General features: G+C 43.2%; 1 protein-coding gene across 1 annotated transcript in view; it reads left to right on the forward strand.

The window, feature by feature from the left end:
• Window positions 1-27,043, forward strand: part of LOC311137532 (cadherin-13-like) — a gene marked incomplete at both ends in the record, with an annotated part of 523,767 nt that overhangs the window by 428,578 nt on the left and 68,146 nt on the right. Inside the window, 3 exons of the mRNA XM_084172059.1 lie at window positions 798-938; window positions 21,635-21,817; window positions 22,879-23,132. Of these exons, the coding sequence (XP_084028185.1) occupies window positions 798-938; window positions 21,635-21,817; window positions 22,879-23,132 (578 nt within the window). The remainder of the gene's footprint in view (window positions 1-797; window positions 939-21,634; window positions 21,818-22,878; window positions 23,133-27,043) is intronic.

Genomic DNA, 27,043 nt, shown 5'->3' on the forward strand with positions numbered 1-27,043 from the left:
GGCATTGAAGGGGAAGCATTGAAACGGCCCACCCCCCCTAGGTATTTAAAAATGGATGAAGATAAAATACTGTGTGTCGTACTTCCATACATCTATTCATAATCATATGTGCTGAGAGGTGTTCTACACAGACTGTAAATACATTTGTTTGGGGATTTTTTAATCTGGTTTGCACAAGACCTGGATGCCTGATAGATGCCAATAGATGATGTGGGTGTTTGTTGGTTTCTATACTGCGATAAGCTTAGATTATAACAGACACTTGACATCTGTTTAGTTCTATTTAAATGTCAGGGAATGGCTGTCATATATAGTAGACTACAGAGTACTGCTCTACCACCCCCAGACAGGAGACCATACCATAGCAACTCTCTTTTGTTTGTTTTGTGTGTATGAGTCACTTGGGCTCTGTGACAATGTGATCATTACACTCCAGTACCTGTCTGGCTCTATGCCTCCAATGGTCTGTTGAAGTCTGGGGCCTTGTTGCTGAGCTTTCTAAGAGGCTCGATAGAAATGTACAAAGTGTCAACATAATAAGACGCCAAGGGGGTGTGTTTTTATTATAATATGTTTACTCTGAAATGAATCCACACCGGCGTAACAATCATCCAGTCTAAATTGCTTTTTGTCAGTCAGTTAATAATTTGTTACCATTTGTATTCAGTGGATTAATTTGATCTCCCTCAGCAAATCCTGTGTCTAATGATGATTGTGTTGTGTGTAACCCCTGAAATGGATGTGTGATAATGACAGACTTTATGACACTGTGTGTGTCTGTGTGTGTGTTCCTCCAGACGCTCCCCACCACGCAGTATGAGCTGGAGATCGTAGCCCAGGACATGAAGGGAAGAGACGTAGGACTGACAGGAACATCCACGGCAACCATCACCATCACAGACAAGAACGACCACGCCCCAGAGTTCACCCACTCACTGGTGAGTACATGCACCCCTGCTTGTTCCCCTGACCCCTGACCCTTGTCCTCTGTCTGTCCTCTCTGCCCTGTACCCTGTCCTCTGTCTGTCCCCTGTCCTCTGTCTGTCCTCTCTGTCTTTTGTCCCCTGTCCTCTGTCTGTCATTTCTGCCATATCCCCTGTTCTCTGTCCCCTATCTTCTGTCCCTGTTATCACTTTTCTGTCCCCTGTACTCTGTCATCTGTCCCTATTCGCAGATGCAGCTGGTGACGGGCATGACTCACGTACAGGTGATGGAGTGGGTTACACACACACACACACTCACTCACTTAAACAGTTATCCTCCATGACCTCTGCTTTCCAATTTAAAATGAAAGTTATAATTCTTAGAGCCTGCCCTAGGAAAGGCTCAGCTCACATCAGTCGTCGTCCTGTGTGTGTGTGTGTGTGTGTGTGTCTGTGTGTGTCTGTGTGTGTGTGTGTGTGACCACATGTAATAAACAACACATCACAGTAGTCAGGTGGTAGGGGCTCATAAGAGAGATAAGGGAATGTTTGTGTGTGTGCTTATGTGTTGTGCTGCTATGATCATGGTGTTGGTTTCCTTTGTCAGCACAGCCTCAATGCTCTAGTAGAAACCCTGTATGGCACACGTAACCCAATACCCAGCAGCCACACTATCTACGTCATTCAGAAAAAAATGCACTTAACAAACTTAACCTACTTGCCTGTTTGTGCAAACTCATGTGGAATCTTTAAAAAAAACTGCAACCGTTGCTGTTTATTTTATTCTTGAGGTGAAGAAAAAAGCATCAGGCCTTGGAGGAGAGGTCGTAATGTTGAGTTGTGTGGTTTTTAATGGAAATGCCCAGAGCTGTTGTCAGGCTTCGAGACACATCAACCCCAACCTCCGCCAGGCGGGCTCCCATAATGCATTGCCGTGTCAGAGCGTTGTGAGATCTTCACAGTGAAATGTTTGGCTGAGTAGGCATGCTGGGGCCGCGCTGAGTGCACTCTGTCCGTGTCCTCACTTAATGCCTCTATCTTTCTTCTGGGGATGTATTTAACAGCGTGGAGAAATGTTCCTTTTAAAAACACAGCCATTTAAGGTTCTGAACTCCTCATATACAGTGAGGGAAAAAAGTATTTGATCCCCTGCTGATTTTGTACGTTTGCCCACTGACAAAGAAATGATGAGTCTATAATTTTAATGGTAGGTTTATTTGAACAGTGAGAGACAGAATAACAACAAAAAAATCCAGAAAAACGCATGTCAAAAATGTTATAAATTGATTTGCATTTTTATGAAGGAAATAAGTATTTGACCCCCTCTCAATCAGAAAGATTTCTGGCTCCCAGGTGTCTTTTATACAGGTAACGAGCTGAGATTAGGAGCACACTCTTAAAGGGAGTGCTCCTAATCTCAGTTTGTTACCTGTATAAAAGACACCTGTCCACAGAAGCAATCAATCAATCAGATTCCAAACTCTCCACCATGGCTAAGACCAAAGAGCTCTCCAAGGATGTCAGGGACAAGATTGTAGACCTACACAAGGCTGGAATGGGCTACAAGACCATCGCCAAGCAGCTTGGTGAGAAGGTGACAACAGTTGGTGCGATTTTTCGCAAATGGAAGAAACACAAAATAATTGTCAATCTCCCTCGGCCTGGGGCTCCATGCAAGATCTCACCGCCTGAAGTTGCAATGATCATGAGAACGGTGAGGAATCAGCCCAGAACTACACGGGAGGATCTTGTAAATGATCTCAAGGCAGCTGGGACCATAGTCACCAAGAAAACAATTGGTAACACACTATGCCGTGAAGGACTGAAATCCTGCAGCGCCCGCAAGGTCCCCCTGCTCAAGAAAGCACATACAGTGGGGAGAACAAGTATTTGATACACTGCCGATTTTGCAGGTTTTCCTACTTACAAAGCATGTAGAGGTCTGTAATTTTTTATCATAGGTACACTTCAACTGTGAGAGACGGAATCTAAAACAAAAATCAAGAAAATCACATTGTATGATTTCTAAGTAATTAATTTGCATTTTATTGCATGACATAAGTATTTGATCACCTACCAACCAGTAAGAATTCCGGCTCTCACAGACCTGTTAGTTTTTCTTTAAGAAGCCCTCCTGTTCTCCACTCATTACCTGATTAACTGCACCTGTTTGAACTCGTCACCTGTATAAAAGACACCTGTCCACACACTCAATCAAACAGACTCCAACCTCTCCACAATGGCCAAGACCAGAGCGCTGTGTAAGGACATCAGGGTTAAAATTGTAGACCTGCACAAGGCTGGGATGGGCTACAGGAAAATAGGCAAGCAGCTTGGTGAGAAGGCAACAACTGTTGGCGCAATTATTAGAAAATGGAATAAGTTCAAGATGACGGTCAATCAGCCTCGGTCTGGGGCTCCATGCAAGATCTCACCTCGTGGGGCATCAATGATCATGAGGAAGGTGAGGGATCAGCCCAGAACTACACGGCAGGACCTTGTCAATGACCTGAAGAGAGCTGGGACCACAGTCTCAAAGAAAACCATTAGTAACACACTACGCCGTCATGGATTAAAATCCTGCAGCGCACGCAAGGTCCCCCTGCTCAAGCCAGCGCATGTCCAGGCCCGTCTGAAGTTTGCCAATGACCATCTGGATTATCCAGAGGAGGAATGGGAGAAGGTCATGTGGTCTGATGAGACAAAAATAGAGCTTTTTGGTCTAAACTCCACTCGCCGTGTTTGGAGGAAGAAGAAGGATGAGTACAACCCCAAGAACACCATCCCAACCGTGAAGCATGGAGGTGGAAAAATCATTCTTTGGGGATGCTTTTCTGCAAAGGGGACAGGACGACTGCACCGTATTGAGGGGAGGATGGAAGGGGCCATGTATCGCAAGATCTTGGCCAACAACCTCCTTCCCTCAGTAAGAGCATTGAAGATGGGTCGTGGCTGGGTCTTCCAGCATGACAACGACCCGAAACACACAGCCAGGGCAACTAAGGAGTGGCTACGTCAGAAGCATCTCAAGGTCCTGGAGTGGCCTAGCCAGTCTCCAGACCTGAACCCAATAGAAAATCTTTGGAGGGAGCTGAAAGTCCGTATTGCCTAGCGACAGCCCCGAAACCTGAAGGATCTGGAGAAGGTCTGTATGGAGGAGTGGGCCAAAATCCCTGCTGCAGTGTGTGCAAACCTGGCCAAGACCTACAGGAAACGTATGATCTCTGTAATTGCAAACAAAGGTTTCTGTACCAAATATTAAGTTCTGATTTTCTGATGTATCAAATACTTATGTCATGCAATAAAAAGCAAATTAATTACTTAAAATCATACAATGTGATTTTCTGGATTTTTGTTTTAGATTCCGCCTCTCACAGTTGAAGTGTACCTATGATAAAAATTACAGACCTCTACATGCTTTGTAAGTAGGAAAACCTGCAAAATCGGCAGTGTATCAAATACTTGTTCTCCCCACTGTATACATGCCCGTCTGAAGTTTGCCAACGATCATTTGAATGATTCAGAGGAGAACTGGGTGAAAGTGTTGTGGTCAGATGAGACCAAAATTGAGCTCTTTGGCATCAACTCAACTCGCCGTGTTTGGAGGAGGAGGAATGCTGCCAATTACCCCAAGAACACCATCCCCACCGTCAAACATGGAGGTGGAAACATTATGCTTTGGGGGTGTTTTTCTGCTAAGGGGACAGGACAACTTCACTGCATCAAAGGGACGATGGACGGGGCCATGTACCGTCAAATCTTGGGTGAGAACCTCCTTCCCTCAGCCAGGGCATTGAAAATGGGTCGTGGATGAGTATTCCAGCATAACAATGACCCAAAACACACAGCCAAGGCAACAAAGGAGTGGCTCAAGAAGAAGCACATTAAGGTCCTGGAGTGGCCTAGCCAGTCTCCAGACCTTAATCCCGTAGAAAATCTGTGAAGGGAGCTGAAGGTTCGAGTTGCCAAACGTCAGCCTCAAAACCTTAATGACTTGGAGAAGATCTGCAAAGAGGAGTGGGACAAAATCCCTCCTGAGATGTGTGCAAACCTGGTGGCCAACTACAAGAAACGTCTGACCTCTGTGATTGCCAACAAGGGTTTTGCCACCAAGTACTAAGTCATGTTTTGCAGAGGGGTCAAATACTTATTTCCCTCATTAAAATGCAAATCAATTTATAACATTTTTGACATGCATTTTTCTGGATTTTTTTGTTGTTATTCTGTCTCTCACTGTTCAAATAAACCTACCATTAAAATTATAGACTGATAATTTCTTTGTCAGTGGGCAAACGTACAAAATCAGCAGGGGATCAAGTACTTTTTTCCCTCACTGTAAGTCCTCCACTCGCTCAGCAGCCTCTAACCTAGTCATGAATAATTTCTTATGACTTCAAACTATTGTGGGTGTCCCCATGTTTATGTGAATGTGGGCACATTCATAGATATTGAATTCCATTTGTGTGAAGATATTCTGCACTCTTAAAAAATATTTTAAAATAACATATCCTTCTGGATGTTGAAGGTTTTCCAACTGAAAACTCTGTCGACAAACATAGATGTGCATCTCTTGCAGCGTGTACAGTGGGGAAAAAAAGTATTTAGTCAGCAACCAATTGTGCAAGTTCTCCCACTTAAATAGATGAGAGAGGCCTGTAATTTTCATCATAGGTACACGTCAACTATGACAGACAAAATGAGAAAAAAAAATCCAGAAAATCACATTGTAGGATTTTTAATGAATTTATTTGCAAATTATGGTGGAAAATAAGTATTTGGTCAATGACAAAAGTTTCTCAATACTTTGTTATATAGCCTTTGTTGGCAATGACACAGGTCAAACGTTTTCTGTAAGTCTTCACAAGGTTTTCACACACTGTTGCTGGTATATTTGCCCATTCCTCCATGCAGATCTCCTCTAGAGCAGTGATGTTTTGGGGCTGTCGCTGGGCAACACGGACTTTCAACTCCCTCCAAAGATTTTCTATGGGATTGAGATCTGGAGACTGGCTAGGCCACTCCAGGACCTTGAAATGATTCTTACGAAGCCACTCCTATGTTGCCCGGGCGGTGTGTTTGGGATCATTGACATGCTGAAAGACCCAGCCACGTTTCATCTTCAATGCCCTTGCTGATGGAAGGAGGTTTTCACTCAAAATCTCACGATACATGGCCCCATTCATTCTTTCCTTTACACGGATCAGTCGTCCTGGTCCCTTTGCAGAAAAACAGCCCCAAAGCATGATGTTTCCACCCCCATGCTTCACAGTAGGTATGGTGTTCTTTGGATGCAACTGAGCATTCCTTGTCCTCCAAACACGACAAGTTGAGTTTTTACCAAAAAGTTCTATTTTGGTTTCATCTGACCATATGACATTCTCCCAATCCTCTTCTGGATCATCCAAATGCACTCTAGCAAACATCAGACGGGCCTGGACATGTACTGGCTTAAGCAGGGGGACACGTCTGGCACTGCAGGATTTGAGTCCCTGGCGGCGTAGTGTGTTACTGATGGTAGGCTTTGTTACTTTGGTCCCAGCTCTCTGCAGGTCATTCACTAGATCCCCCCGTGTGGTTCTGGGATTTTTGCTCACCGTTCTTGTGATCATTTTGACCCCACGGGTTGAGATCTTGCGTGGAGCCCCAGATCGAGGGAGATTATCAGTGGTCTTGTATGTCTTCCATTTCCTAATAATTGCTCCCACAGTTGATTTCTTCAAACCAAGCTGCTTACCTATTGCAGATTCAGTCTTCCCAGCATGGTGCAGGTCTACAATTTTGTTTCTGGTGTCCTTTGACAGCTCTTTGGTCTTGGCCATAGTGGAGTTTGGAGTGTGACTGTTTGAGGTTGTGGACAGGTGTCTTTTATACTGATAACAAGTTCAAACAGGTGCCATTAATACAGGTAACGAGTGGAGGACAGAGGAGCCTCTTAAAGAAGAAGTTACAGGTCTGTGAGAGCCAGAAATCTTGCTTGTTTGTAGGTGACCAAATACTTATTTTCCACCATCATTTGCAAATAAATTCATTATAAATCCTACAATGTGATTTTCTGGATTTTTTTTTCTCAATTTGTCTGTCATAGTTGACGTGTACCTATGATGAAAATTACAGGCCTCTCTCATCTTTTTAAGTGGGAGAACTTGCACATTTGGTGGCTGACTAAATACTTTTTTTCCCCACTGTATGTGCTGCATTCAAGCGGAGAGAAAGACGTGTTCTGGTTTACCTTTTATTATTCATCAAGCGGAGAAGACCTAGGCTTCCTACCCTGCATTACACACAGGTGCTGATACACACAGGTGCTGATAGTGTTGGCATGACTCCACATAACACTAGTCTACTTGAAGATGTGCTTAAGTCAACCAGTGGGGGATTCACAATGTACCATGTCTACCCCCCGCGCTCTTGAAATAGACTTTAGAGCCTATGATTCCCATACAGAGTAGTGAGATATAATAAAGCTCCACAAAGACAAACATGGTTTGTAAGGTATTACATATTCTTTAGTGCTATCTAAACACCACTCAGAGGGAATTCTGTTGGATTTGTATTCCATATCTTTTCCCATTTTCTCTCTTACACAGTGTGAAACTACTCTGAAATGTAGTTACCAAGTTCAGGTTGACTTTAACTCATCAAAGATTCTGAGTGAAATGGACTCACACAGGTCACCATGCAGTCTCCTGGAGCTGGAGGGCAGTGTGGGGTCATCATAGAACACACTGTTGTTTCATGTCTGGTAAAGATGGACAGACTACAGTATGTTACAGTGAGTCAGTAGTAAACCTATCATAGTCTTCTTGGTTTTTAGACCATATAATGGCCATTGGTTGGTGCATAGGCCTACAGATATTATACACACTCATGAGTCTGTCGAGCTGCACTGTTGTTCTCCTTAGCAAGTTTCTCTGAGGGCCCTGTGTAATCTATCCGCTCAACTTTTTTAATCTAAGGCTAAGTTGCTATTTTATACTTATGAATGTATTACATTCTGTGAAGCTTCTTTAGGGGATTGGGTTCCACAATGATTCAATTTTTCTGATCAAGTTCTAATCCCATTTTTATGAGAGTGGAAACAACAAAAGATGATTGGGAATCCCCTGGTATAAGAATAATTTAAAGACTGAATATGTATAGTAGGAGATTAATGCCACTCCTGATGAAAACCAACAGCAATACACCACTGACTTATATTCTTATATTATTTATTTATTCTGGAAGGTTATACTATGCTAATATCTTAGCATAATGCTTGATAGATACTTCTGTTGGACCTTGTTCCTATTTGGGGTTCAAAATAAAGATAGAGCACCAACCAATACCACTTTGTGCATTGACTACTAACTACTCCACACAGTGTATGTTACTGTGTATTGTCTGTCTTTGAAATGTGTTTATAGACCACTGCTGTTAACTGACCAGTGGACTCTGACTCTTCCTGTCAGTCTACATGTCTGCCTTTACCATGGTTTGACCTGTAGTCTAACTGCTGTTCCAGCACAGCTCTGACCACTGATCCACACCACTAAAACACACATTAGCAAACATTTCAAAGTAGGACAGAGGACAGTAACAGCCCCTATTACATAATTTATGCTTGTCCTGAAGTCTCCCTAATTAAAGCCTGTGGTGACACAGAGAGGATAGGCTGGTGATACTACTTTCTGGTTCAAGTGGACAGTGTACCCCTGCCACCCCCTCACCAGCAACCCCACCCCCGTCTGGCCCTGGGTGATAACTGGCATCTCATTTCTGACTAGCCCGTTCCATAGTTTCTTAGCAGCCACTGATCTGGCTTATCACTCAGGGAGACTGACAGCTAAGCCATGCCCTTGCTCCCCTGTGGTGACGGGAGAATATGCCTGACCTCCAAATGATAATGATATTAAAGCCCCCATGCAGTCTTTTGATTTTGATGTTTTTTATAATCTAATAAATCACCTCCTTTTGCAATTGAAATGTTCAGTCTGTTCATGTGGGCTTGTTGATACAAATGTAAATATATTTGCATACACAGCCCTGATTGGCGGATAGGATCGTCTAGACCAGGGGCGTCAAACTCATTTCATGGAGGGCCTAGTGTCTGAAGGTTTTTGTTTTTTCCTTTCAATTAAGCCCTAGACAACCAGGTGTGAGGAGTTCCTTACTAATTAGTGACCTTAATTCATCAATCAAGTACAAGGGATGAGCAAAAACCCACAGCCACTCGGCCCTCCGTGGAATGAGTTTGACACCTGTGGTCTAGACTCTAGAGCCTACCCCGCTTACCCATTCAAAGTAGGAGGATACATATGCAAAAAAGGATGTCTGGTCATTGGTCAGAATAATCAGATCAGATTTTGATGTCATGCTCTGGGCCAAAAACTCCATCCCACCTGAAAAGACAGACATTTCAGGCAAAAAGTAAATACAATTCTTACACTAAAAGAGCATTATCATCATGTTATTTTGACCTCATAGTGTGGAAATATATATTTTAAAACATTTACAGGAAAATTGAGTTTTTGACTGCACTGCCCCTTTAACAGTGATGACTGAGACACTGAGGTCTGTCCTACCCGGGACCAGGCTGGGCTAGGCTGGGCTATCTGTCAGGGCTGGGCTGGGCTGGGTGTCTCAGTGAAGGCTGCCATATGCGTGTCAGGGATTACCCATCTGTTGCTGGGATGAAAGGGGCTGTATCCGTGTGGGAGGATAATGATGGGGAGGAGGCAGGAAGGGACCTGGGGTTAGGACCGTCTTTATTTCTGCTTGAATGCTTTGTGCTGTCAAAAGATATCCAAATAGATAGTATTTTTTGTTTTCCTTGGATATTGTAACCTATGAAGGTACTGTATATCAAAGTGGCAGTAGTTTAGCTTAGCCTGTCCTTTCTCTATCATATTCAGATAGAAGAAGCCATTTGGTATGAGAGACCATGTGGTGTAAAACATGATTTTAAACCTACAGTGTCTGAAGAGGGCCAATTGCAATCCATAGCTCTCCTCATGTCATTTAGATGTTGAGATGAATAGGCAACCTCTCATGTTCGCCAGACACTCAGACAGACATAAAGGGGTCCAGAGAGGGTCTGTGTAGAGTGTATGAACACTTGAGTGGATTGTTCAGAATATTGCCGTCCTTCAGGTCTGGAAAACACAAGACGTCTCTTCAGGGAGCACTGAAGGGTCCCCATTCAAATAGTTTGAAAGCCTTTCTGTTCTTTCTTGTTAAAATACCATCCTACCACCAACAATGCTTTGTTGTATGAAGTTATTATTATATCTACTTTTCATTTAATTTATAACATTTCTGTCCATTGTCTTCCTCACATGGCCTCACAAGCTTCAAGTTACCGTTAATTAATGTAAGTGATTAAGGACTTAGAAAGGTAATGGAGTCATTTCACCAAGTACAGTGAGGGAAAAAAGTATTTGATCCCCTGCTGATTTTGTACGTTTGCCCACTGACAAAGAAATGATCAGTCTATAATTTTAATGGTAGGTTTATTTGAACAGTGAGAGACAGAATAACAACAAAAAAATCCAGAAAAATGCATGTCAAAAATGTTATAAATTGATTTGCATTTTAATGAGGGAAATAATTATTTGACCCCCTCTCAATCAGAAAGATTTCTGGCTCCCAGGTGTCTTTTATACAGGTAATGAGCTGAGATTAGGAGCACACTCTTAAAGGGAGTGCTCCTAATCTCAGCTTGTTACCTGTATAAAAGACACCTGTCCACAGAAGCAATCAATCAATCAGATTCCAAACTCTCCACCATGGCCAAGACCAAAGAGCTCTCCAAGGATGTCAGGGACAAGATTGTAGACCTACACAAGGCTGGAATGGGCTACAAGACCATCGCCAAGCAGCTTGGTGAGAAGGTGACAACAGTTGGTGCGATTATTCGCAAATGGAAGAAACACAAAATAACTGTCAATCTCCCTCGGCCTGGGGCTCCATGCAAGATCTCACCTCGTGGAGATGCAATGATCATGAGAACGGTGAGGAATCAGCCCAGAACTACACGGGAAGATCTTGTCAATGATCTCAAGGCAGCTGGAACCATAGTCACCAAGAAAACAATTGGTAACACACTACGCCGTGAAGGACTGAAATCCTGCAGCGCCCGCAAGGTCCCCCTGCTCAAGAAAGCACATATACATGCCCGTCTGAAGTTTGCCAATGAACATCTGAATGATTCAGAGGAGAACTGGGTGAAAGTGTTGTGGTCAGATGAGACCTAAATCGAGCTCTTTGGCATCAACTCAACTCGCCGTGTTGAGGAGGAATGCTGCCTATGACCCCAAGAACACCATCCCCACCGTCAAACATGGAGGTGGAAACATTATGCTTTGGGGGTGTTTTTCTGCTAAGGGGACAGGACAACTTCACTGCATCAAAGGGACGATGGACGGGGCCATGTACCATCAAATCTTGGGTGAGAACCTCCTTCCCTCAGCCAGGGCATTGAAAATGGGTCGTGGATGAGTATTCCAGCATGACAATGACCCAAAACACACGGCCAAGGCAACAAAGGAGTGGCTCAAGAAGTAGCACATTAAGGTCCTGGAGTGGCCTAGCCAGTCTCCAGACCTTAATCCCATAGAAATCTGTGGAGGGAGCTGATGGTTCGAGTTGCCAAATGTCAGCCTCGAAACCTTAATGACTTGGAAAAGATCTGCAAAGAGGAGTGGGACAAAATCCCTCCTGAGATGTGTGCAAACCTGGTGGCCAACTACAAGAAACGTCTGACCTCTGTGATTGCCAACAAGGGTTTTGCCACCAAGTACTAAATCATGTTTTGCAGAGGGGTCAAATACTTATTTCCCTCATTAAAATGCATAGACTGATAATTTCTTTGTCAGTAGGCAAACGTACAAAATCAGCAGGGGATCAAATACTTTTTTCCCTCACTGTATAACTTGATATTTGTTTACATTTACAATTTAGTCATTTAGCAGATGCTCTTATCCAGAGCAACTTACAGTTAGTGCATTCATCTTAAGATAGCTGGGTTGGACAACCACATATCGCAGGCATAGTAAGTCTGCTTACAAATGCAAGTGTTGGTAAAATGAATAGTGTTTCTGCAATAACCCAATCCTCAGCCAGATGCATTGTTGGGCTGCCATAACCTTGCATTATCCAGTTAATGACATACATTTGCTGTCAGCCTAGGCCTTTTCACTTTGTCACAAAGCATGTAACATTGAGGGCCATTTCTGTGTGTTACACAGTTGTGGTCAAATATATTGGTACCCTTGCACAATTCACTATTTCTTGTAAAATAAGTTGAAATTGAAAAAACTTTTGTTGTTCACATGTGTGTGCACAGGACCAAGAGGAAAAAATATCTAAACTGAAATTTAGATTTTTCCTTAGAAATTTAAAGAAATGGCTTGGACTAAATTATTCCAAATAATTTGTTTTAAGGCAAGTGATTCTCGTTTAAGTGTAATTTATCTCACCTGACCTGTGGTAAGTGGCTGGTGCATACTGGGTAAAAAATTAATAAGCCATTTAATCAGTTTCAAAAGAGAAAACAGAACATTCTGCTCCATTGCACTCCATTGTAAAGTGCAAGGGTGCCAATATATTAGAATATACAGTATATTATACGACAACTGTAGCCTTTTGTCATCTCAAGCATTGGGTCAGGTGGTGCAAGCTCAGTTAGCTTTGTGTTCAGTTTATGTAGTAGTTGTTGTTATTGCATGCCTTGAACCCTAGCTGATCCTTTCTATCTGAAATTCAAAATATAACCGTTTCTCTGTAAGTGGAATAGTCAAATCACTACAACCTTTTTGAACTTTTGAACTTTTTTCAAACCCACTTTACATAATGTGTGCCTAGAAGGTGTTTAGGTGGAATCTTTCACTGAAACTGTATATATATTTTAAAAAATGTAAGGTTGTTGTCCCTTCCATAATGGCATCACTCTGAAGTGAAGCTCCCATTGAGCACTCCCACTGAGCACTTTTACTATACATTGTGGCAAACTGTAGTTGGAGACAAACTGACCTTTTTAGAGTGCCTTTAGATGTTTTATAAAATATATATCTAACAGCTGTTGTCACTACAGGACTTAATAGGTTGTAAGGTTATAATTGACTGTGATGTAGAACTTATTTTATGTGTGCCCGTCTTTTCCCATGAAGTTAAAAAAAGAGTTGGCAGTAGTTTGTACATCATTTTCTCTGTGGGTTCAAGGTGCCAACAAAGCTATTTACATTGCCTTCATTGTATATGTGCAAAGCAACCTGCATAGCAACACAAGTCTGTTATAGCTGTCAGCCAGGTTGTTATGTTCAAGTGTGGTTGAGAAGTATTGATGTTATTTCACTCTCTAGATATATGCAATGACTAGAGCCCATTTTACTGTTACAGTTAAATCAACTTATAAAGGCAGAGCTGGTTTTCTGTGCCACATGTTCAGCTGAAGTGTATCTATGGGAACAGCTTGAGCTGGATCTCTTCAAATTTAATAATGGTACAGGTAAGCTCATGAACTTCCTTGGCCCATGAATGTAGGATGTAGGAGGGAGGGAGAGAGAGAGAATGAGTGTATGTATTGTAATGATCCGGGCTGGGTCATAAAGGAAAAAGAGACGGACACCAGGTGTGCAGGGCAGAACACAGGTTTATTTCTAAACTGGGCTATTGTTCAGGCCACAGCCCACGCCGCTAAATTCCGAACGTACACAAATACACAATGTCAAGTTAAGTGGCAGACTCATAGGAACAGATCAGGATCCCGAATAGAAAGAGAGAGAGATGAGACAGTAACCCCTATTTATGCATTTCAAAACCCTGCGGGATTACCCATCATACCCCCCCCAACCTTTCTGTCTGTCCTGGCATATTTAACCCCTGCTAGCACCCATGAGAACAATAACACACCAACGAACACAGAACACAATACCGGGTCATTACAGTATGTATGTGTATGTGTGTGTGTGTGTGTGTGTGTGTGTGTGTGTGTGTGTGTGTGTGTGTGTGTGTGTGTGTGTGTGTGAGAGAGAGAGAGATGTGGTGTGTGTGTGTGTGAGTGAGTGTGTGTGTGGGCGAGATGTGGTGTGTGTGTATGTGAGTGAGTGTGTGTGTGTGTGTGTGTGTGTGTGTGAGAGAGATGTGTTGTGTGTGAGAGAGAGAGATGTGGTGTGTGTGAGTGTGTGTGTGTGTGTGTGTGTGTGAGTGAGTGTGTGCACTATTTTCATCTTCATTCTGTCTAAAGGAGGCACATCAATCAGATCAGATAAGCAGCTTTTATAAGTGAGCTGATGGGGTAAAAGAGACGACCGCTGAAAGATTTGTAAGATGTGTATTTCACTCCAGGGAATATCTTTAAGCAAGTAGCAGAATATTTTCTCAAAATACAGCTAGCATGCTAATTACCCACATATGAATAAGAAGCATGCACAGTTCAAATAAATCAACCTTTCAAAAGTATCAAACCTACACTACCGTTCAAGAGTTTGGGGTCACTTAGAAGTTTCCTTGTTTTCGAAAGAAAAGCAATTTTTTTGTCCATTAAAATAACATCAAATTGATCAGAAATACAGTGTAGACATTGTTAATGTTGTAAATGGCTATTGTAGCTGGAAACGGCTGATTTTTAATGGAATATCTACATAGGTGTTCAGAGGCCCATTATCAGCAACCATCAGTCCTGTGTTCCAATGGCACGATGTGTTTGCTAATCCAAGTTTATCATTTTAAAAGGCTAATTGATCATTAGAAAACCCTTTTGCAATTATGTTAGCACAGCTGAAAACTGTTGTGCTGATTAAAGAAGCAATATATCTGGCCTTCTTGAGACTAGTTGAGTATCTGGAGCATCAGCAATTGTGGGTTCGATTACAGGCTCAAAATGGCCAGAAACAAATAACTTTCTTCTGAAACTCGTCAGCCTATTCTTGTTCTGGGAAATGAAGGCTATTCCATGTGAGAAATTGTTAAGAAACTGAAGATCTCGTACAACGCTTTGTACTACTCCCTTCACAGAACAGCGCAAACTGGCTCTAACCAGAATAGAAAGAGGAGTGGGAGGCCCCGGTGCCCAACTGAGCAAGAGGACAAATACATTAGAGTGTCTAGTTTGAGAAACAGACGCCTCACAGGTCCTCAACTGGCAGCTTCATTAAATAGTTGCAAAGAAAAAGCCATATCTCAGACTGGCCAATAAAAAGAAAAGATTAAGATGGGCAGTCTGAGATATGGCTTTTTTTTTCGCCTCTTCACTGTTGACATTGAGACTGGTGTTTTGCGGGTACTATTTAATGAAGTTGCCAGTTGAGGACCTGTGAGGCGCCTGTTTCTCAAACTAGACACTCTAATGTATTTGTCCTCTTGCTCAGTTGTGCACCGGGGCCTCCCACTCCTCTTTCTATTCTGGTTAGAGCGACCCACTAGGTGTCATCCTCCGACAACCTTAGGCACCTCCTCACTCACAGTCTGGACTAATCATTATCTTATTGGTGTCACCTGTGTCTACCTGTTCACCCTCACTTCCCTGTGTTCCCTTGCTCTGTTTTGTCTGCTAGTTCTCGATGCCAAACAGTACTAATCAGTGTCTGATCGCGAGACGTATGTACAGGTACTTGAGAAGAGTTCTCCCTGTTTCATTGTTGTTTTCAGTCATAGTTAGTATTTCGTGTGTTTGCTGTCAGCCTGTTTTTGGAGACTAATTTGCTCCTCCTTAATTTTTTTGTGACAAGTCCGTTATTTTGTATCCTGGTTTTGGGACCACCAGTAAAGATCCTTGTTTCACCATCTCTGCCTACAGCCGACTGTCTATTCTGCACCGCACCTGGGTCACACCTCACTCCAACCCTTACACCTAAGTGGGATAATAATGAGAGAAGTTGCAGCATAGGATTTTTCTTTGTGGGCTTTTCAGTTGTTTTTGTGAAGTCAGGTCAGATGATGCCAGCAGGCAGAATGGGAGAGAGAACAGCACTCTCTGTAGAAATACATACTGTACCTTTGAGAGTTAGCATCTTGGCTGTGATTTCAAGGCTCCTTAGGGGAATAGTGTTGTCTCCCCAGGGACTAAAGTGACATGCCACTGTGTGTTTGTTGTCAGCTCAATCTACGGGGCCACAGAAACGTGGCACAAAGCACTTTCCATTAGGATGAACAGTTGCTCTGCTGTATTCTGTATTCTCTCCCTGCGTAGCTGTATCTCTGTCAGACCAACCAAATCAAACCACATTTATATTCATAAGCCATTATGTCTGACGGTCGGGGCTCTCTGCACGTTTATCTCTCTTCTCTTTGGTCTGTCAGAGGATTGGGGGGGGGGGGCTGCCACCGAGAAGGATGGGTTGAGGTGTAAAAAGATGTGTATGATGGATGTGTGATGGGACAGTTTTTATCACTGTGAGTGGCGAGAGAGAGAGATGTTCTTTCTCCTCTTCACTCCACTTAACATTAGTGCAGGCTGAGCAGCCAATCACCCTAACCTATTCTCATATTGAGAGGAAGGCCAGGGACAGACAGGCAGTGTAGACACCACTTATTGACAGCACATAGAGAGGACATCTCAACACTGAAATAAAGCCAGGGTTGCTGCCTTTCAACAGCCTCATAGTGCCTGAAATGGTGTTAATGAGGTTTGATATTCACCCCCTGCTCCAATTATACAGCCAGATTAGATCAATATGCATGCATTGTCAGCAACAAGTGGTGAGTGCACGGAGCGATATGACAGCCCATTTTTACAGTAAACAAGCAGTATGCGTTGATGATGGCCCTTCAGACAATCTCTGGTTCCTCCCCTCTTCAATTGTTCATGGTCTGTGGAACTACAGTTGTATCAGGCTACAGGAATGGATATTGTTATGGTGAATGCATCCATGATATCAGATGGGCAGCCTACAGTTCACCACTTCAAAGTGTTGTCCAACTGTTATCAGCAGGTCAACTCAATGGGATCATTCAGTCACCAGAAACAGTCCCAGTCTGAAAGCTGGTGAGAGTATGTCCCCAGGGAGGTAACTGAGTTAAAGTGTGTTTCTCCTTTGGCCTGCACTGAACTGCCCTGGTCCAGTCTGTACTTACCTGGTCATCCCTTCACTGTGTGTTTGCAGAGCTCCCTTGCTTTATAATTGGCTCTATGGCTGCCTCTTCTGTTTGTCTGTTTTCTTTAATACACACACATACAGACTCTCATGCACACACACACACATAGTAAAATCACACATGTAGATACCCAGGAGAGCCTGAGTTGGTGGTTATTTCCCCATTCTCTCACACCGCTGGTTAGTTTGTACACTCAGTGGTATTGGGGTCTTATCAGTAGCAGGGAAGTGCTCAGTAGCAACAGCCCAGAGATTGAATACATTCATCTGACCACATGGCTGAAATGGGAGGCTGAGGTCTGGTCTGCCGCTATAGCAGCCTGCTAATCAGTGTGTAGTGTAAGTAGTGTGTAACTGCGGTAATCACAGGGGGAGAGCAGCCATAGAACAGGATGTCATATGGTGCTCAGCAACAGACCAAGTTCTCTTCCATTGAGGATCCCGTTTGAGGTTTAACATCAGAACAGGGTTAGGTTTGTAGAGTAGCTGTATTACATTTTACATTTACATTTTAGTCATTTAGCAGACGCTCTTATCCAGAGCGACTTACAGTTAGTGAATATATATATATATATTTTTTTTCATACTGGTCCCCCGTGGGAATCGAACCCACAACCCTGGCGTTGCAAACGCCATGCTCTATCAACTGAGCTACATCCCTGCCGGCCATTCCCTCCCCTACCCTGGACAACGCTAGGCCAATTATGCGCTGCCCATGAGTCTCCCGGTCGCGGCCGGCTGCGACAGAGCCTGGATATATTACCCCAGGAGACTGAATGATCTCAGCCTCTGATCTGAGTTGAAGAATACTCTCTGTCTGTCTGTGTGTGTCTCTCTCTCTCGCTCTCTTTCTCTCTCTATACAGTGAGGGAAAAAAGTATTTGATCCCCTGCTGATTTTGTAAGTTTGCCCACTGACAAAGACATGATCAGTCTATAATTTTAATGGTAGGTTTATTTGAACAGTGAGAGACAGAATAACAACAAAAAAATCCAGAAAAACGCATGTCAAAAATGTTATAAATTGATTTTGCATTTTAATTAGGGAAATAAGTATTTGACCCCTCTGCAAAACATGACTTAGTACTTGGTGGCAAAACCCTTGTTGGCAATCAGAGGTCAGACGTTTCTTGTAGTTGGCCACCAGGTTTGCACACATCTCAGGAGGGATTTTGTTCCACTCCTCTTTGCAGATCTTCTCCAAGTCATTAAGGTTTCGAGGCTGACGTTTGGCAACTCGAACCTTCAGCTCCCTCCACAGATTTTCTATGGGAGGTTCTATGAGACTGGCTAGGCCACTCCAGGACCTTAATGTGCTTCTTCTTGAGCCACTCCTTTGTTGCCTTGGCCGTGTGTTTTGGGTCATTGTCATGCTGGAATACCCATCCACGACCCATTTTCAGTGCCCTGGCTGAGGGAAGGAGGTTCTCACCCAAGATTTGACGGTACATGGCCCCGTCCATCGTTCCTTTGATGCGGTGAAGTTGTCCTGTCCCCTTAGCAGAAAAACACCCCCAATGCATAATGTTTCCACCTCCATGTTTGACGGTGGGGATGGTGTTCTTGGGGTCATAGGCAGCATTCCTCCTCCTCCAAACACAACGAGTTGAGTTGATGCCAAAGAGCTCGATTTTGGTCTCATCTGACCACAACACCTTCACCCAGTTCTCCTCTGAATCATTCAGAAGTTCATTGCCAAACTTCAGACGGCCCTGTATATGTGCATTCTTGAGCAGGAGGATCTTGCGGGCGCTGCAGGATTTCAGTCCTTCACGGCGTAGTGTGTTACCCATTGTTTTCATGGTGACTATGGTCCCAGCTGCCTTGAGATCATTGACAAGATCCTCCCGTGTACTTCTGGGCTGATTCCTCACCGTTCTCATGGTCATTACAACTCCACGAGGTGAGATCTTGCATGGAGCCCCAGGCCGAGGGAGATTCTTCCATTAGCGAATAATCGCACCAACTGTTGTCACCTTCTCACCATGCTGCTTGGCGATGGTCTTGTAGCCCATTCCAGCCTTGTGTAGGTCTACAATCTTGTCCCTGACATCCTTGGAGAGCTCTTTGGTCTTGGCCATGGTGGAGAGTTTGGAATCTGATTGATTGATTGCTTCTGTGGACAGGTGTATTTTATACAGGTAACAAACTGAGATTAGGAGCACTCCCTTTAAGAGTGTGCTCCTAATCTCAGCTCGTTACCTGTATAAAAGACACCTGGGAGCCAGAAATCTTTCTGATTGAGAGGGGGTCAAATACTTATTTCCCTCATAAAAATGCAAATCAATTTATAACATTTTTGACATGCGTTTTTCTGGATTTTTTTGTTGTTATTCTGTCTCTAACTGTTCAAATAAACCTACCATTAAAATTATAGACTGATCATTTCTTTGTCAGTGGGCAAATGTACAAAATCAGCAGGGGATCAAATACTTTTTCCCCTCACTGTATATATATATATACAGTGGGGAGAACAAGTATTTGATACACTGCCGATTTTGCAGGTTTTCCTACTTACGAAGCATGTAGAGGTCTGTAATTTTTATCATAGGTACACTTCAACTGTGAGAGACGGAATCTAAAACAAAAATCCAGAAAATCACATTGTATGATTTTTAAGTTATTAATTTGCATTTTATTGCATGACATAAGTATTTGATCACCTACCAACCAGTAAGAATTCCGGCTCTCACAGACCTGTTAGTTTTTCTTTAAGAAGCCCTCCTGTTCTCCACTCATTACCTGTATTAAATGCACCTGTTCGAACTCAGTTGTTGCCTTCTCATCAAGCTGCTTGCCTATTGTCCTGTAGCGAGTGGTAATCTATGACATAATACCATCCTGACAGAATACACTGTGATCTGGGATACAACACTTTCCTTTAACAGAGCGTTCTGTGTCTGAAATATTACACTGTAAGTTGTGATACAATAATGGTCCTGACAGAGAGAGAGGGAATTTCTGTTAGCTGGATGCAGTAATGCTCCTAGAGTATTCCGCTTCACAATGCACTCTGCAACAGTGTCTGCCAAGTAGAATACATTCCTGATATGAATCTGATTAAGGGCTGCTACAACAACAAGGAATGTCATAGGATAGAACTCCTTTGTGTGTGCTTGCATGCATATGTCTGTATATCTTTCTTTCCACACAAACTTGTGTGTTTGCTTGAGTCCTGCTGGCTTAACTTTAAATTCAGGTGAGGTGCGCTATGAAATATTTTAGTGCTGCTACTTCACCCCGGACAGCCTCAGTACAGCCCTCAGACTACTTAACCTGGCAGTCACAGACAGACAGAGAGTCTGCGTCCCAAATGCAGCCTATGGACCTGGTCAAAAGTAGTGCACTATAAAGGGAATATGGTGCCATTTGGGACAGCCAGTGTTAGTGTCCCCTGGCCACATGTTCTCTCTGAGTCAGATCATTCCCAAGAAAGGTGAACATCACTACCCCCCACCCCATCCCCTTGGGGCTGAATGAGGACAGCCTTCACACTGTGTTGAACAGGGATGATAGCAGGGTCTGGTCAGATGGGCCTGGTCAGGCCTAAACTAAACACTCCATCCACACCAACTAGCCTGGGAGATTGGCCTGGATGAAGTCTTTGAAAGGAGACAATCTCTGGAACTAGGGGACAGAGAACAGCTCTGTCAGAGAGAGAGTCAGAGAGAGAATCCGAGAGAGAGAGAGAGTCAGAGAGACAGAGTGAAGAGAAAGTCAGAGATAGAATGAATAGAGTGAGTGAATGTGACAGAGAGCAGGGAGGGTATGAGAAACAATCTCTCAAGTTAGCGAAAAAGAGTGTGAGGTGTTAGAGAGAGCAGTTTGGGTTGTACTTCAAATCAAAGTCTGAGTTAAATTGTTCCAGCATTCTTTTAATTGAGGACGGTGTAGATTAAGCTGAAACAAAAGGATCTCCCTCCCCTTACTTTTTAATCCTGCACAACCCACATGAGAAGCACAATTATTGAGTAATACTGTCAAAACAGACATTGTCTTGCAGCCGTGCGCATACTTGCGTGCATGTGTTTGGGCTTGAGTAAGTGTGTGGTGCGTGTGCATGCGTTTGTGTGTGTGTGTGTGTGTGTGTGTGTGTGTGTGTGTGTGTGTGTGTGTGTGTGTGTGTGTGTGTGTGTGTGAGCGATGGGATGGAGAGTGTTGGGAATGAAGGACAGAGAGAGGAGTTTGACAATAGGTTCATGTTCAACTCAATAGCATTCGAGAGATGTGAATGATGCGAGGGAGAGAACATGATGCTTTTAATAGCTTCTAAATGTAAGTCACTTCAAGTGGAGCGTGATTCAGACAGGGTAATCTACCTTGAACAAAACAACATACACTATCCCTCACTTGTCAGCGCCAGGTCCACTGTGGTGATGATGATGATGGCAAAAACTTTATTTTAAACAGAAAATTGCATAGCTCTAAGGAAGCCAGATGTCCTTGTATGTGGTGACCAGTAGTGTCCCTCTGTCCCTCGAGTTCCAGACCACTAAATAGAAACCAGCTGTCTATATGCCAGTTGACCAGTCTTGTCCCTCTGTTTCTGTCTGTCCCTCCAGTTCCAGACCACTGAATAGAAACCAGCTGTCTATATGCCAGTTGACCAGTCTTGTCCCTCTGTCTCTGTCTGTCCCTCCAGTTCCAGGCCAATGTGGACGAGGGCTCCACTGGGGTGGTGGTCAACCTGACTGTGGACGACAGAGATGACCCTGCGACGGGGGCGTGGCGAGCAATCTATTCCATCATCAACGGTGACCCCACCCAGAGCTTCGAGATCCAAACCAACCCCGACAACAACGAGGGCATGCTTTCCCTCATCAAGGTAACCACAGGGCCCAAAAGCTATCTCAATTATCTCTCTCAAATATCTCTCTCACATATCTCTCAAATATCTCTCTTAATTATCTCTCTCAAATATCTCTCATCTCTCTTAATGATGGATGAGCTAATAAAGGTGTGTTTGTGGTGTCATTATAACAGGCAGGTTGGATGGTGATATTATATACTGCACGATTTGGCCAATTCACTGGAGATATGAATAATATAATAATAAAAATATGAACATACAGGTTGCACAGTAAAGATCCTGTAGCACTCACAGTTTTTATTGCTCTCATTATTCCAATAAATGTGTGTTGTCATGCAATACAGCAATACAGAATACAGGAATACAGGATATCTGTAACCTTGGTAACATCGTATGTTTCACTCTAGTACACTGCAGTTTGCCCCTTTACTCTCATGTGTCATTTTCACCTACATGACTCACATACTATAAGAGCAAACCATTACACACTGAGCGTCCAAAACATTAGGAACACTTGCCCTTTCCATGACATAGACTGACCAGGTGAAAGCTATGATCCCTTACTGATGTCACTTGTTAAATCCACTTCAATCAGTGTAGATGAAGGGGAAGAAACAGGTTAAATTATGATTTTTAAGCCTTGAGACAATTGAGACATGGATTGTGTATGTGTGCCATTCAGGGTGAATGGGCAAAATAAAATATTTAAGTGCATTTGAACGGGGTATGGTAGTAGGTGACAGGCGCACCAGTTTGAGTGGGGCAAGAACTGCAACGCTGCTGGGTTTTTCACGCTCAACAGTTTAATATGTTTATCAAGGACATCCAGCCAACTTGACACAACTGTGGGAAGCATTGGAGTCAAAATGGGCCAGCATCTCTGTGGAACACTTTCGACACCTTGTAGAGTCCATGCCCTGACAAATTGAGGCTGTTCTGAGGGCAAAAGGGGGTGCAACTCAATATTAGGAAGGTATTCCGATTGTTTTGTACACTCAGTATGGAAGTGACATGTTAACTACATGATATACACTCTCATCTCTTCTCCTCTCCTCTCCTCTCCTCTCCTCCTCCAGCCTCTAGACTATGAGAGCTTAGTGTTCCACACGCTGCTGATCAAGGTGGAGAACGAGGACCCCCTGGTGCCAGAGGTGGGCTACAGCTCCAGTTCTACAGCCACCGTACACATCACCATCCTGGACGTCAACGAGGGACCCGTCTTCTTCCCCGACCCCCTCCAGGTCACCAAGATGGAGAACGTCCCCCTGGGCAGCTTCGTGGCCTTACTCAACGCCACCGACCCAGACGTCCTCCAATCACAGAGCATCAGGTGAGAGATGAGGTCATCAACCTGCGCCAGGTAGAACATTCTGCAGCATCCAGAGTTCCACACTTCCACTTCTGGCTCGGGTTGAAGTTGGAATGTAATCTCATGGACATTAGGTCCACACTGACTGCCAGCTTGTCAACAATGAGCTGTGTGCAGGTCTGTTTATGTGCAGTAAATCTCATCAGGTGTTGATTCCACAGATGCTCCTCTTGGTTATTGATTGAAACTGGTCAAGGGGGACAGTCAGGGTTCAAAAACAATGATGTACAATGAAGTTTGTTCTTACTCTTTTCACCTCTTTACCATCTCTCAACTTCATAGTTTGTCTATGGTATTGAAAGATAGAGATTCTTCTCAGTGAGCTTCTCTATGTAAGTGTGACAAGGTGATTTAACAAAGACAACCTATCAGAAGTGTAGCCTAGCATGACAGCACGCCTCATGGTTTCCAGACATCTCTCCATCTGTTTCAGCTCTTACCTTTTTCTCTCTCCATCCCTCCATCCCTCAACTGTCCCGCCCTGTCTATCACCAGACAACCTATTTATCATCTTATGCATGTCAGCCAACCGCCTCGTATAAAACTGCCTGTCTGGCCGTCAACTTTCTGTAAACAGTCCAATTATTCCTCTGTCACCAGGGTGGCCTATTACTAGAGAGGCGTGTTCAGGTCAACTCTATTCTCTATGTCTAGGAGATATATTACTTTTTGCTGTGTGTGACAGTCAACTTGTTCCCTGGAAGCCTTGGGGAGCCATTAAGTATAGGTGAACTTCTCTTGCTTTACAAGAGGGGAAAGTCATGATTGCTTTATGGGCTTTAAGCACAGATTTATGCTAAATTTGTGATGCTGCAGTTCGTGAATTGTTGGTGTTACATCATATTTTAAAGATTTGTATGTAAATATATCAGGCCATAGATACAGTGGGGAAAAAAAGTATTTAGTCAGTCACCAATTGTGCAAGTTCTCCCACTTAAAAAGATGAGAGAGGCCTGTAATTTTCACCATAGGCACACGTCAACTATGACAGACAAAATGAGAAAGAAAAATCCAGAAAATCACATTGTAGGATTTTTTATGAATTTATTTGCAAATTATGGTGGAAAATAAGTATTTGGTCAATAACAAAAGTTTCTCAATACTTAGTTATATACCCTTTGTTGGCAATGACACAGGTCAAACGTTTTCTGTAAGTCTTCACAAGGTTTTCACACACTGTTGCTGGTATTTTGGCCCATTCCTCCATGCAGATCTCCTCTAGAGCAGTGATGTTTTGGGGCTGTCGCTGGGCAACACGGACTTTCAACTCCCTCCAAAGATTTTCTATGAGGTTGAGATCTGGAGACTGGCTAGGCCACTCCAGGACCTTGAAATGCTTCTTACGAAGCCACTCCTTCGTTGCCCGGGCGGTGTGTTTGGGATCATTGTCATGCTGAAAGACCCAGCCACGTTTCATCTTCAATGCCCTTGCTGATGGAAGGAGGTTTTCACTCAAAATCTCACGATACATGGCCCCATTCATTCTTTCCTTTACACGGATCAGTCGTCCTGGTCCCTTTGCAGAAAAACAGCCCCAAAGCATGATGTTTCCACCCCCATGCTTCACAGTAGGTATGGTGTTCTTTGGATGCAACTCAGCATTCTTTGTCCTCCAAACACGACGAGTTGAGTTTTTACCAAAAAGTTATATTTTGGTTTCATCTGACCATATGACATTCTCCCAATCCTCTTCTGGATCATCCAAATGCACTCTAGCAAACTTCAGATGGGCCTGGACATGTACTGGCTTAAGCAGGGGGACACGTCTTGCACTGCAGGATTTGAGTCCCTGGCGGCGTAGTGTGTTACTGATGGTAGGCTTTGTTACTTTGGTCCCAGCTCTCTGCAGGTCATTCACTAGGTCCCCCCGTGTGGTTCTGGGATTTTTGCTCACCGTTCTTGTGATCATTTTGACCCCACGGGTTGAGATCTTGCGTGGAGCCCCAGATCGAGGGAGATTATCAGTGGTCTTGTATGTTTTCCATTTCCTAATAATTGCTCCCACAGTTGATTTCTTCAAACCAAGCTGCTTACCTATTGCAGATTCAGTCTTCCCAGCCTGGTGCAGGTCTACAATTTTGTTTCTGGTGTCCTTTGACAGCTCTTTGGTCTTGGCCATAGTGGGGTTTGGTGTGTGACTGTTTGAGGTTGTGGACAGGTGTCTTTTATACTGATAACAAGTTCAAACAGGTGCCATTAATACAGGTAACAAGTGGAGGACAGAGGAGCCTCTTAAAGAAGAAGTTACAGGTCTGTGAGAGCCAGAAACCTTGCTTGTTTGTAGGTGACCAAATACTTATTTTCCACCATAATTTGCAAATAAATTCATAAAAAATCCTACAATGTGATTTTCAGGATTTTTTTTCCTCAATTTGTCTGTCATAGTTGACGTGTACCTATGATGAAAATTACAGGCCTCTCTCATCTTTTTAAGTGGGAGAACTTGCACAATTGGTGGCTGACTAAATACTTTTTTCCCCCACTGTAGCAGGCCCTCAGTGGAAAGGGTTTTACATGGAATCCAAAAGGGTTCTACCTGGAATCAAAAAGGGTTCTTCGAAGGGTTCTCCTACGAGGACAACCAAAGAACCCTGTTAGGTTCTAGATAACACCTTTTTTTCTAAGAGTGTACTTTACTGTCTTGCTCTCTCTCTTTTATCTGTGTCTCTGTATTCATTTCTCTCTATCTCTCTTTTTGGGACTTTTGTCTTTTGATCTATTTTTGCCAGTGAAATTGACTTTGAAGTGCCACAGCTTTCACCTTAGGCCAGAGGAGAATGAGGACAGGGGAAGACGTTGTGAGGTGGAGATGGAGATGGAGAAACAGCGTATAGAGAGCAGTGACAGAGAATAAAGGGGAGAGGGTGTAACGGTGTGAGTGTGTGCGCGCGTGTGTGTGTGTGCGCGCGTGTGTGTCAAATAAAATAAAAAGTTATTTGTTGCATGCTTTGTAAATAACTGGTGTAGACTAACAATGAAATGCTTACTGACGGGTAATTTTCCAACAATGCAGAGTTAAAGATAAAGATGTTTTTATTTTATATAGAAATAGTGACACAAGGAATAAATACACAGTGAATAACAATAACAAGTAAAAGTAACATGGCTATATACAGGGAGTACCAGTACCGAGTCGATATGCAGGGGTACGAGGTAATTGAGGTAGCTCATTAAAAATGAAAAGCTGAAATGTATTGATTCAATAAGTATTTAACCCCTTTGTTATGGCAAGCCTAAATAAGTTCAGGAGTAAAACTGTGCTTAACAAGTCACATAATAAATTGCATGGACTCACTCTGTGTGCAATAATAGTGTTTAACATGTTTTTTTAATGACTACCTCATCTCTGTACCCCACACATACAATTATCTGTAAGGTCTTTCAGTCGAGCAGTGAATTTCAAACACAGATTCAGCCACAAAGACCAGGGAGATTCTCCAATGCTTCGCAAAGAAGGGCACCTATTGGTAGATGGCAAAAAAAAAAAGCAGACATACCCTTTGATCATTGTGAAGTTATTAATTACACTTTGGATGGTGTATCAATACACCCAGTCTCTTCAAAGATTCAGGCGTCCTTCCTAACTCATTTTCCGGAGAGGACGGAAACCACTCAGGGATTTCACCATGAGGCCAATGGTGACTTTAAAACAGTTACAGAGTTTAATGGCTGTGATAGGAAATAAATGAGGATGGATCAACAACATTGTGGTTACTAACTTCATTGACAGAGTGAAAAGATGGAAGCCTGTACAAAATAAAAATATTCCAAAACATGCATCCTCTTTGCAACAAGGCACTAAAGTAATACTGAAAAAAAAAAACGGTAAAAGCAATTAACTTTTTTTACTAGCAATGATCAACAACCAATTT

Source organism: Coregonus lavaretus, assembly GCF_964263955.1.
Source record: "Coregonus lavaretus genome assembly, chromosome: 11".
In the NCBI taxonomy this organism is placed as follows: Eukaryota; Metazoa; Chordata; class Actinopteri; order Salmoniformes; family Salmonidae; genus Coregonus; species Coregonus lavaretus.